General features: G+C 44.1%; 1 protein-coding gene across 3 annotated transcripts in view; it reads left to right on the forward strand.

Moving 5' to 3' along the window:
* CDC42BPB (CDC42 binding protein kinase beta) overlaps positions 1 to 12,720 on the forward strand; it is a 344,482-nt gene that overhangs the window by 128,272 nt on the left and 203,490 nt on the right. For all 3 annotated transcript variants that reach the window (XM_033950846.1, XM_033950844.1, XM_033950845.1), the window contains exon 13: positions 4,997 to 5,239. In XM_033950846.1, coding sequence (XP_033806737.1) covers positions 4,997 to 5,239 — 243 coding nt within the window. The remainder of the gene's footprint in view (positions 1 to 4,996; positions 5,240 to 12,720) is intronic.

The following is a 12,720-nucleotide window of genomic DNA, read 5'->3' on the forward strand; positions in this document are numbered from 1 at the left end:
GGCTTCTCCAAACGCCGCTCTTGAGTCATCCAAATTATCCACTCCAGCTACAGATGACAAAAAGCCCCAGAAAGTAGTTCACAGGTTGCTGTGAAAACTATCTTTAATGCAGATCCTCTATAACCTCTTTCTTAGAACTAAGCTTATGCACTAGTCCAGCATTCCTCCCCTCAAGGGTCACCTGTGGAACCTGATCTCTTAAGAAAGTCCTCAGAGTTCAGAGGTGGGTCAGCTGGCCAGAGGGAGTAGGCATCCCTCTGGCCAGCCATCTGAAAGTAAGGTAAGGGGGAGAGGGTATCAGAGGCACAAGTTGGAGGGGTTGTGTGATGGTGGGAGAGCTTGGGCATCTGTACTACTGCCAAAGGGTTTTGGGGGATGTCAGTTGGTGGCGGGAGAGATTGGGCATCTCTCCTGCTGCTGCGGGGAGGGAGGGGTGTTCATTGATAGTCAGAGAGATTGGGCATCTCTTCCATTGTCGGGTGGAAGGTTACTTGCAACTCAATTTTTTGTTGTCGTGTTCATTTTTTTTATTTTTTTTTTGCCTATCACCAGCGATGGGCACATTCAAATTTAGCGAATCTTGCTACTCTCCACCATCCTCATTTGCATGAGTGTTTTGGAGAATGGCTCGCATTTTTAAAATCGCTATTATAACAGCTGGGACAGCGGCCAGTTGGTTTTTATTGCTTTCACTTAACATTTCTGCCTTGGCATTGCATGAGATGAAAGACTGAAATATATTCTGGTTGGGTTAGAAATGTTTTCCTAAGGGCTCAGCTTTCTCCTCCTTCTCTTTTGAGTGATGTGTTCTCCATTCATCATATGCAGTGCTTTGTACTGTGCATATTGGCAATCTCTTGCCAAAATAATCCAAATATTATAACATGCATTAACATATATATGTAAAATGATATGTAGATCAATATTAAAGTAAATGAATAATATTGTAATATTATAATATGTAATATTTGCATTATCTGTAATTTTTGAGTTTTATTATGTTTTGCGTATTTTGATATTTGTGGTTTTAATGTGCAATATACAGTGGAACCTTGGTTTACGAGCATAATTCGTTCCAGAAGCATGCTCGTAAACCAAGTTACTCATATATCAAAGCGAGTTTCCCCATAGGAAGTAAGGGAAACTCGCTTGATGCGTTCCGACCCACCCCCACCCCCCGAGGCCAGCGGTGCTGCTCCACTTCCCCCCCTCCCTCCCATGGTTGGGCATACCCCCTGCGATCCGGCATCCCCCCGCCGCGAGTGAGACTAGAAGGCCTTGAACATAAGAACTGCCATCTCCGGATCAGACCCATGGTCCATCTAGTCCGGCGATCCGCAAACGCGGAGGCCCAGTCAGGTATACACCTGATGTAGTTTTAGTCACCCATATCCCTCTATGCCTCTCGTAAGGAGATGTGCATCTAATTTGCCTTTGAATCCTAGCACAGTGGATTCCTTAATAACCTCCTTTGGAAGAGCATTCCAGGCGTCCACCACGCTCTGTGTGAAGCAGAACTTCCTGACATTTGTCCTGGACTTGTCCCCCCTTAGCTTCAAACCATGTCCTCTTGTCCGTGTCACGTTGGACAATGTAAATAATTTATTTTCCTGCTCTATTTTATCGATGTCTCAGTTCCCCTCGCAGCCTCCTCTTCTCAAGGGAGAACAGTCCCAGTTTCTTGAGTCGTTCCTCATATTCCAAGTTCTCCATACCTCTTATTAGCTTCGTTGCTCATCTCTGCACCCTCTCCAGCAGTTTTATATCCTCCTTTAGGTTGGGAGACCAATGTTGGACACAGTATTCCAAGTGTGGTCTGACCATTGCTCTATAAAGCGGCATTATGACTTTCTTCGATCTACTCGTGATTCCTTTCCTAACATTCTGTTTGCTTTCTTTGCCGCTGCCGCGCATTGTGCCGATGGCTTCAGGGTCCTATCTATCAGTACACCCAGGTCCTTTTCTTGTTCGCTCTTACCCAGAGTTGCGCCTGACATTCTATACTCGTGTTCCTTATTCTTACTACCTAAATGCATTACTTTGCATTTCTCCACGTTGAACTTCATCTGCCATTGCTCTGCCCATTTCTCTAACTGATACAAGTCGATCTGGAGTTCCTCGCTATCCTCCTGCGATCTGATTGCCCGGCATAGCTTTGTGTCGTCTGCAAACTTAATGATCTCACTGGATATTCCGTCTTCCAGGTCATTGATATAAATATTAAATAGGATCGGCCCAAGTACCGAGCCCTGGGGCACACCACTAGTCACTTTCTCCCAGTCTGAGAACTTCCCATTTATGCCCACTCTCTGCTTTCTGTTTTCCAGCCATTTGCATATCCACCTTTGTATATATCCCTCTATTTCATGGCTTTGTAGTTTCCTGAGAAGTCTTTCATGTGGAACTTTGTCGAATGCTTTCTGGAAGTCCAAATATATTATGTCCACCAGCATTCCACTATCAATTTGCTTGTTCACGGTCTCAAAAAATTGAAGTAAATTCGTTAAACATGATTTCCCTTTCCTGAACCCATGTTGATTGGGTTTCAGCAAGTCGTGTGTATCTAAGTGCCGGACTATGCTATCCTTGATCAGTGCTTCAACCATCTTTCCAGGGACAGACGTAAGGCTCACAGGTCTGTAGTTGCCCGGTTCTCCTCTCGATCCTTTTTTGAAAATTGGCGTGACGTTCGCTATCTTCCAGTCATCTGGTATCTGTCCAGTTCTGATTGTCAGATTGGCGAGTTTTTGCAATAACTCTCCGATTTCAACCTTCAATTCCTTTAAGACTCTCGGGTGAATTCCATCCAGTCCAGGGGATTTGTCACTTTTAAGTTTGTTGATCTGGTAGTATATCTGGTCCAACTCCACTTCAACTGTGGTGAGGCTGTCTTCTATTACTCCACTAAACACTTTCACTGCTTCTGGTATTTTTGCGGTATCCTCCTCCGTAAAGACGGACGTAAAGAAGGAATTTAGTTTGTCTGCAATTTGTTTATCTTCCTTAATGTACCCTTTTCTTCCTTGGTTGTCCAGGGGTCTCACCGCCTCTTTTGCGGGTTTTTTCCCTTTCACGTATCTAAAGAAGGGCTTGAAGTTTTTGGCCTCTTGCGCTATTTTTTCCTCATAGTCCTTTTTGGCATCCCTCACCGCCTTGTGACATTTCTTCTGATCATCTTTATGTTTTTTCCATGCTTCGGTTGTTTTCATGTGTTTCCATTTTTTGAAAGAGTCCTTCTTTTCTTTTATGGCTTCCCTCACCTGTCTGGTAAGCCATGCCGGTTCTCCCTTACCTTTTGTTCTCCCTTCTTTGGAGATCCTCGTAATGTGAAGATTTTGTGCTTCTGTGATAGTATTTTTCAGTAGGGACCATGCCTGGTCTACCGTTTCAAGTTTGTCCACCTTTTTCTTGAGTCTTTGTTTCACTATGGCTCTCATGCGATCGTATTTGCCCTTTTTAAAGTTAAAGGTTTTGGTTAAGGGTTTGGCACGTTTTCTATTCCCGATGTCAAGCTTAAAGTTGATCACATTGTGATCGCTCGTCCCCAGCGGTACCGTAACTTCTACTTCTTTTGTCAGTCCCGTGAGGTCATTTAGTACCAAGTCCAGGGTGGTGTTGCCTCTTGTCAGCTCTTTTACCATTTGTTCCAGGAAGCAATCCCCTAGCGCCTCCAGGAACTTGGCCTCCTTGCAGCAGTTGGAGGTTCCTAGTTTCCAGTCTATCCTCGGGAAATTGAAGTCTCCCAATATTATTACATTGCCCGTCTTGCATTCTTGTTTGATTTCCTCTATCATTTCTGAGTCAGTTTCCTCTGCCTGTCCTGGGGGAAGATAGTAAAGGCCAATTTTCGTGTCTGCGCTGTTTTGGCCAGGAATCTTGATCCAGAGGGACTCTAGCTTCTCTTTCGTTTCCGTCGTAGCCACTTCAACAGATTCTACTCCTTCCTGAACATATAGGGCAATACCTCCACCTTTCTGCCCTACTCGATCTCTTCTATATAGTTTGTATCCCTGTAGTACTGTGTCCCATTTGTTTTCTTCATTCCATCATGTTTCTGTTATGCCAATGATTTCCAACTTATCATGTCTTGCTATTGTCTCTAGTTCCCCCATTTTGTTTCCTAGCTCAAGGCCCAGCAAAAGGAAGACGGCAGATCTTCGGGCACTGGCATGTCTTGTTCGTTGGTGCTGGTGTTGGTGTTGGTGGAGTAAGCCAATGTGTTTGGGTGCGTGGGGGATGCCAAATCGCGGCGGGGGGCGGATGACACGAGCGGGGGGATGCCGGATCGCAGGGGGGGGCGCTCAGAAATCGAGTCAAGCTCGGTTTCCGAGGTGCCGATTATGCAAATGTTTGGCTCGTCTTGCAAAACACTCGCAAACCGGTGTGCTCGTAAACCGAGGTTTGACTGTAATTTGATTTTACCCATACTACTGATGAAGACTGTTGAAACATGGCCATATTGAAGTAATCTATTAGTTTGATATTTCTCTGTGTTTAGTTTTCTCATGGTATCCTCTCTTTATTCCACCAATGATAGCATTTTCAATAATAATAATTTATTTTTTTGTATGTCGCTATGCCAGAAAAGGTTCGAAGCAGCTCACAACAGAAGAAAAATACATACAGTCAGTGTAGATAAAATAACATAATGAACAATCAATTAAAATTGGAATACATCAATTAAACAAGGATGAATTAAACAGTAACACAGCTAGGATATAAAAAAACATGTCAAACAGATATGTCTAACGATTTTCTAAAATCAGCATAAAAAGCACTAGTGTTCATAATTTTCTGATCAATACTGTAGCTTTGAAAGTAGATCAATAGCAGTATTGTAATATTGTAGAGGCTGCTGTGAAAATGAAATACATTTGTAACAATTTTAGCTGATAACAGAATAGGTGCTTAAAATTCTGGTATCAAATACGTTAGCACCAGTTTTTCTTTGCGTTCACCCAGTTATTTAATGAGGTTTAATTTTCCTCTTTTTCAGCAATTAGAAGAAGCTCTGGAAAGGCAAAAGTCACAGGCCAAAGATCTGAAGGATGCTCATCAGCAAAGAAAACTAGCTCACCAGGAGATTTCTGAAATGAATGACAGATTGGCAGATCTGCGTTCTCAGAAACAAAAGCTCTCCCGGCAGTTCCGTGACAAAGAGGAAGAGGTGGAAGGTGTCATGCAAAAAATTGACTCAATGCGACAGGAAATTCGCAAAGCTGAAAAAGCCAGAAAGGAGGTAACGTGGCTGGTTATTTAAAGACATGTTAACATCTGTAGGCTGACACATAAAAGATTTATGTAATCTGTAAAATCCCCCAAATTGGAATATTTACTGTAAACAGAATAAAACTTATTTTAGATTTTGACTTTCCTATGAAGAAAAGCTAAAGTAGCTAGGACTCTTCAGCTTGGAGAAGAGAGAGCTTGGGAGAAATATAAGAGGTCTATTAAATACTGAGTTGAGTGGAATGAAATGGGTATATGTGAATTGCTTGTTTACTCTTTCCACAAATACTGAGACTAAGGAGTATGCAGTGAAGCTACTAAATAATAGATTTAAAAGACGCTGAAGAAAGTATTTCTTCACTCAGTGTCTACCATATATATTGGAATATAAATTGAGTTTTTTGGGCCAAAAAACTTGACCCAGAAATTAGTATCTTGGTTTATATTTGAGCCACCACCTAGCCAATGGCACAGCTGTCCTTCTCCACCTCTGTTCAACTCCCGAAGACCACCAGGGCTGTAATGTTCCTAGAACAATACCTCCTGCTCTCCCTAATAAACACTGGCATGGCTATTCTCCACATATGCCCCTCCCTATGATGAACATTGGTACCACTATTCTTTGTTCACACAAACCCCTGCCGCTGCTCTCCTCCATGCACTCCCCTCTACCCGGCATCGCGTTTACTATTGGTGCTGAAGAAACCAAAGAAACCTGCTGCCATCACAAAGCAAAGTTGCTTACCTGTAACAGGTTCTCTGTAGATAGCAGAGGAATTCAGCCACACATGCTGGTGAATTCCTGTGATTGAGCTGGAGTGCCGTTGCTCTCCGCAAGGTAGTTTTTTTTTATTTTGGTTTTTTTATTTTTTTTTAACTTACTGAGCATGTGCAGACACCTTGCCTTCTGAGCTCCTCCCCTGTTTAATCAGTTTTGTTACTAGCTTAGAATAAAAGTCTAATGGTGTGGGGATGGTGGGTGGGCAAGTGTGGATGCATTCCCTTCTGCCTATGGAAAACCCCTGTTACAGGTAAGCAACTTTGCTTTCTCTGGAAATAAGCAGGGGAAATGTAGGCATACTTGCTGGTGAGTTCCTAGCTCCAAGCAGAAAATGGGAGGAGGAAATAAATTATAGCTCAAATAAATTGCAGAAGACTGATTATCCAAACTGAATATCTTGCGCTGAACTCTGGTCTAAACAATAGAGTTTAGTAAACGTATGATTCTTGCGCTGAACTCTGGTCTAAACAATAGTGCTTAGTAAACGTATGAACTGAGGACCAAGTCGCTGATTTGCAGATATCTTGAAATGGGACGGATTTCAAATTTGCAATTGAGGAAGCTGTTGCTCGTACTTGATGTGCTCCATTCTGTATGGGAGGAAACAGATGAACTTTAGTATAGCAAAAAGAGATGCAATGGGCAATCCACGAGGATATAGTTCATTTAGATACTGAGTTGCCTTGAGTAGCTGAATTGAAGGAGACAAAGAGCTGATTAGTGTTGCAGATAGCTGCAGTTCTGTCCAGGTAAAAATGTAATGCTCTCCGGCAGTACAATGTTTATAGACTTTGCTCTGCTGAAGAAGAGTATGGAGGAGGGAAAAACAACCTGTAACAATCTGTAACAACCTTTGGGAGAAATTTTGGGTGAGTCCGCATGAGGACCTTATTGGGAAAAATTGGAGGTATGGATAATAGATGGCTAGTGCTTGCAATTCACTAATTCTTCTTGCAAAAGTAAGAGCCATGAGGAAGGCTGTTTTCCATGTTAGGGAAGGTAGTGTGGCAGACCCCAAAAGTTTAAATGGATATTTCATCAACTGGTCCAAAACAATATTGAGTTCCCAAGCTGGAGGTAGAGGCAGAAGGTTAGTGAGATGTCGAAGGAACCGAGAAACTAGACTGTGTGAAATTGACTTCTCATCTAAAAGGTGATGGTATGCAGAGATGGCTGAAAGATGAAAATGTACAGAATTGGTCTTAAGGCCCGAATCTGATAAATGCAGCAAGTATGCCGAAATGTGATTGATCAGGCAGCAAAAAGGATCTTGAGCTTGAGAACATGCCCAGATGGTAAAACTTTTCCACTTAAGTTGACAAGGCTTTCTTGTGGATGGGCGTCTGGCTGCAAGAAGAACTGTTTTCACTGATGAAGAGACTGGGATGTCAGCAAGGATCATCCGTTCAATTTCCATGCCATGAGACTGAGGCTGCAAAGATTGGGGTGTAACAAGTGACCGTTCTGTTGTGAAAGAAGAGATCCCCTAAAGGAAGTAGAGGAGAATCGAGAAGCTCAGGGAGCATCGGATACCAGATTTGCCTGGGCCAATGAGGAGCAATGAGAATCATTTGAACGCTGTCTCCAACAATCTTCTGATGAACTTGGAAATAAGTGGAATCAGTGGAAAGGCATACAGCAGAGTGAGATTCCATGGGATGGAAAAAGCATCTCTTGCGATTGCTTGAGGGGCAGTACATAGGCAGCAATACTTGGTGTACTGAGTTTTGACTTCGGAAGCAAAAAGCTGTATTGCAGGGGTGCTCCATTGTTGAAAAATGTGTTGTACCACTTCTGGATGTAAAATCAACTTGTGAGGATCGAGTTTGCAGCTGAGGGAATCTGCAATGATATTCATCTTGCCTGGAATGTATACCGCTTCTAATTCTGTAGAAAGAGAGAGAGCAAAGGTCCATAGACGGTAGACTTCTTTGCAAAGGGGAAGGAACCCTGAGCCCCCTTCTATGTTCAGATAGATTGTTGGATCTCCACACGGTGGTTCCAGTTCCCCCTCAGAAGTGGGGCACAGGTTGGCACTCGATTTACTTTGTGGTGCTGAAGAAAAAAGGGACTTTTCGGCCCATCCTAGATTTGAAGGGGGTCAACAAGGCTCTTCACCTACCATCCTTCCGCATGGAAACTCTGGAGTTTGTGATTCTGGCAGTTCAGCCGGGGGAGTTTCTGATCTCTCTAGATCTGACGGAGGCCTACTTGCATATTCCAATTCGGGCTTCCCATCATCGCTTCCTGCGCTTTGTGGTCTTGGGGCAACACTATCAGTTCTGTGCACTTCCCTTTGGTCTGGCCACGGCTCCGCGAACGTTAACCAAGGTGATGGTTGTCGTCATGGTGGTGTTGCGAAAAGAGGGCATTCTGATTCATCCTTATCTGGATGACTGGTTGATTCAAGCAAAAAGAGGGCATTCTGGTTCATCCTTATCTGGACGACTGGTTGATTCAAGGAAAGTCGTTCCAGGAGAGCACCTGGGTCATGGCTCAGGTGGTGGAGTTCCTGCAGTCGCTGGGATGGATCGTCAACCCTTCCAAGAGCCGGTTGTCTCCATCTCAGCGCCTGGAATATCTAGGAGTTCTATTCGATAGCTCCTTGGGGAAGGTCGTCCTCCCGGAGGCCTGGGTAAGCAAATTGCAATCTCAGATTCGCCTGCTTTTGGTGTCCCACTGTTCTCGGGCACAGGATTTCCTCCAAGTCTTGGTGTCGATGGCAGCTTCCCTAGATGTGGTGAGGTGGGCTCGTGCCCATATGAGTCCTCTTCAGTATGCTCTTCTTCAGAGGTGGTCGCCTCAGAGGCACAGTCTGGATCATCCTGTTCCTCTTTGGGGTTTGGCTCGTTGCAGTCTTCGGTGGTGGCTCCAGACCTCCCATCCCAGCCAACAGTCGACAACCAGTCGATGGCCCGGACACCAGGATATTCTGAAGAAGAAACTTCAAAAAACCACACAGATATAGGGGAAAAACAAGATGAAACTACGGGAGGCAATGAAAACGAAAAGGTTAAATTGGATACAAAAAGGGGTGGGAGAACCACTAAATCCAGGAAATTAGCACGAGCAGATCTTAAATGTATGTATACAAATGCCAGAAGCTTAAGAAACAAAATGGGCGAACTGGAAGAACTAGCAAGGAATAAACAACTGGATATCATAGGAATAACAGAAACATGATGGAATGAAGAAAATGTATGGGACACGGCATTGCAAGGATACAAACTATACAGAAGAGATAGGATTGGGCAAAAAGGGGGAGGCATTGCCCTATACGTCCAGGAGGAAATAGAGTCTGTTAGAGAAGGGGAGATGGAAGCAAATGGTAAACTAGAGTCCCTCTGGATAAAGATTCCTGGACATAAAGAAGCAGATATACAAATTGGCCTCTATTATCGACCACCGGGAAAGACTGAAGAAACAGACAAAGAAATGATGGAGGAAATTCACACTGGATGTAAATCAGGAAATGTAACGATCATGGAGGACTTCAACTTTCCGGGGATAGACTGGAAACTGGGAACGTCAATCTGCGGCAGAGAGACAAAATTCCTGGAGATGATAGGAGATTGTTTCCTTGAACAAATGGTGGGTGAACCGACAAGAGGAAACGCAATCCTAGACTTGGTTATAAATGGCATTACTGGAAGGACAGCAGATGTAGAGGTTACAGCCCCATTGGGGACAAGTGATCACAATATGATCAATTTTACCATTGGTATTGGAAAGGGGAAACCAATCAAGACTAAAGCCACAACCTTTAACTTCAAAAAAGGGAATTACGACAGCATGAGAACCATGGTTAAAAAATGGCTCAAGAAGGGCAAAGCAGAAATCCATTCAGTTGAACAAGCATGGTCTCTATTGAAAAACACCATCATTGAAGCACAGAATCTTTACATACCGAAAATATCCAAAGGAAGGCGGAAAAAGAACAAAGGTGAACCTGCTTGGTTATCCAAAGAGGTGAAGGTTGCAGTAAGGGAAAAGAGAAACTCGTTTAAAAAATGGAAACGGGAAAAAACGACAGAGGCCTGGAACTGTCACAAAATCGACCAGAAAAAGTGTCATAAAGCGGTAATAGAAGCCAAAAAAGACTATGAAGAAAAGATAGCGCAAGAAAACAAAAACTTTAAGCCCTTTTTTAGATATATAAATGGGAAGAAACCAGCAAGAGAAACAGTGGGCCCTCTCAACGACCAAGGAATGATAGGGTCAATCAAAGAAGACAAACAGGTTGCTGATAGGTTAAATTCATTCTTTGCCTCTGTCTTCATAAATGAGGACACTACAACAATACCAGACACTGGGAGGGTATTCACCGGAGGCATAGAGGAGAGCCTAACAGCAATAAATGTGGAGTTGGACATGATTTACTTTCAGATTGATAAACTAAAAAGTGATAAATCCCCTGGACCGGATGGGATTCACCCGAGAGTGTTAAAGGAACTTAAGATAGAAATTGGGGAACTACTACAATCCATAGCTAACATGTCAATTAGAACCGGGCAAGTACCAGACGACTGGAGGATTGCAAATGTCATCCCAATTTTCAAAAAAGGATCAAGAGGTGAACCAGGAAACTACAGACCAGTGAGTCTCACATCGGTTCCTGGGAAGATAATCGAAGCACTAATTAAAAACCGCATTGTACAACACTTGGAAAAGCACAACCTAATGAGAGCTAGTCAACACGGCTTCAGGAAAGGGAGGTCATGTTTGACAAATTTACTTCAATTTTTTGAGAAGGTTAACAAGCAAATAGATAGTGGAGATCCAATGGACATAATTTACTTGGACTTCCAAAAAGCGTTTGACAAGGTTCCGCACGCAAGGCTTATGAGTAAAATACTAAGTCATGGAATAGGAGGAGAAGTGCACGGATGGATCGGAAATTGGTTAGAGAACAGAACGCAGAGGGTAACCATAAATGGGAAATTCTCGGAATGGGAAAAGGTGACCAGCGGCATGCCCCAGGGCTCGGTTCTTAGTCCCATTTTGTTCAACATTTTTATAAATGACCTGGAGGTGGAAACATCTTGTAATATAATCAAGTTTGCGGATGATACAAAACTATGTCGGGCGGTTGGCTCTCAAAGGGACTGTGAGGAACTTCAGAAAGATCTAAATCAGCTGGAAACGTGGGCGATAAAGTGGCAGAAGAATTTTAACATAGACAAATGCAAGGTGATGCATCTAGGAAAGAAAAACAAAGAACATGAATACAAGATCTCGGGGGTGACATTAGCCAAATGCGAACAAGAAAGAGATTTGGGGGTGCTGATAGACAGAACCCTAAAGCCATCGGCTCAATGTGCGGCGGCGGCGAAGAAAGCAAATAGGATGTTAGGCATGATTAAGAAGGGGATCACGAGTAGGTCGGAAGATGTTATAATGCCACTTTACAGAATAATGGTCAGACCACACTTAGAATACTGTGTCCAACACTGGTCTCCATACCTTAAGAAGGATAAAATTCTGTTGGAGAGGGTGCAGAGGCAAGCCACGAAACTAGTCAAAGGAATGGAGAATTTAAGCTACAAGGAATGCCTCGGAAAACTGGGACTGTTCACACTCGAAAAGAGAAGACTGCGTGGGGATCTGATAGAGACTTTTAAAATATTAAAGGGATTTGATCAAATTAACCAGGAAGCAGCATTACTGACATTTTCAGATGTGACGCGGACAAGAGGTCATAGCCTAAAACTGAATGGCAGCAGGTTCAGGACAAATGTCAGGAAGTTCTGTTTCACACAAAGAGTGGGGGCACTTGGAATGCTCTCCCGGAGGAGGTGGTGGCAGAAAATACTGTGCTGGGTTTCAAACGCAAGTTGGATGCACACCTTCTTGCAGATCATATTGAGGGATACGGGAAATCCGGGTCTCCAAAAAGGAGCATCTAAATGGGCCTCCGCGTGTGCGGATCGCCGGACTAGATGGACCTTGGTCTGATCCGGTGAAGGTGTTTCTTATGTTCTTATGTTCTTATTGTATAAGCGGCGAGTCTGGACCAGCCGCAGTGGACGGTGCTGCTCACTGATGCCAGTCTCCTAGGTTGGGGAGCTCAGTGTCTAGGTCACTCAGCTCAGGGCACCTGGTCCACAGAGGAGGCTTCCTGGTCGATCAATATCTTAGAGACCAGAGCCATCCATCTAGCGCTGTTAGCCTTCCAGTCCTTTCTGATGGGCAAGACAGCCAGGGTTTTTTCGGACAATGCCACGGCGGTGGCCTATGTCAATCATCTTGGTGGCACCAAGAGTGCATTGATGGTGCAGGAGGCAGCTCTGATCATGCTATGGGCGGAATATCATCTTCAGGACATCCTGGCCTCCCACATAGCGGGTATAGAGAATGTTCAGGTGGACTTTCTGAGTCACCACGCCCTAGATCCCGGAGAGTGGTGTCTAAGTCCCACAGTTTTTCAGCTAATAGTTCAGTCTTGGGGTCAGCCCCTCATGGACCTGTTGGCCACAACTCTCAACACCAAAACACCCTGCTTCTTCAGTTGTCGCAGAGATGGTCAGGCCAAGGGGCTGGATGCTCTGGTTCAACCATGACCAATGGAGTGTCTGTTGTATGTGTTCCCTCCGTGGCCGTTAGTGGGCAAAGTTCTTCTCCGCATAGTTCGTCATCCAGGCCTGATAGTTCTGGTGGCTCCGGATTGGCCCAGGTGACCGTGGTATGTGGATCTAGTGAGGCATCTGGTG

The sequence above is a fragment of the Geotrypetes seraphini genome, chromosome 7, assembly GCF_902459505.1.
Source record: "Geotrypetes seraphini chromosome 7, aGeoSer1.1, whole genome shotgun sequence".
Lineage (NCBI taxonomy): Eukaryota > Metazoa > Chordata > Amphibia > Gymnophiona > Dermophiidae > Geotrypetes > Geotrypetes seraphini.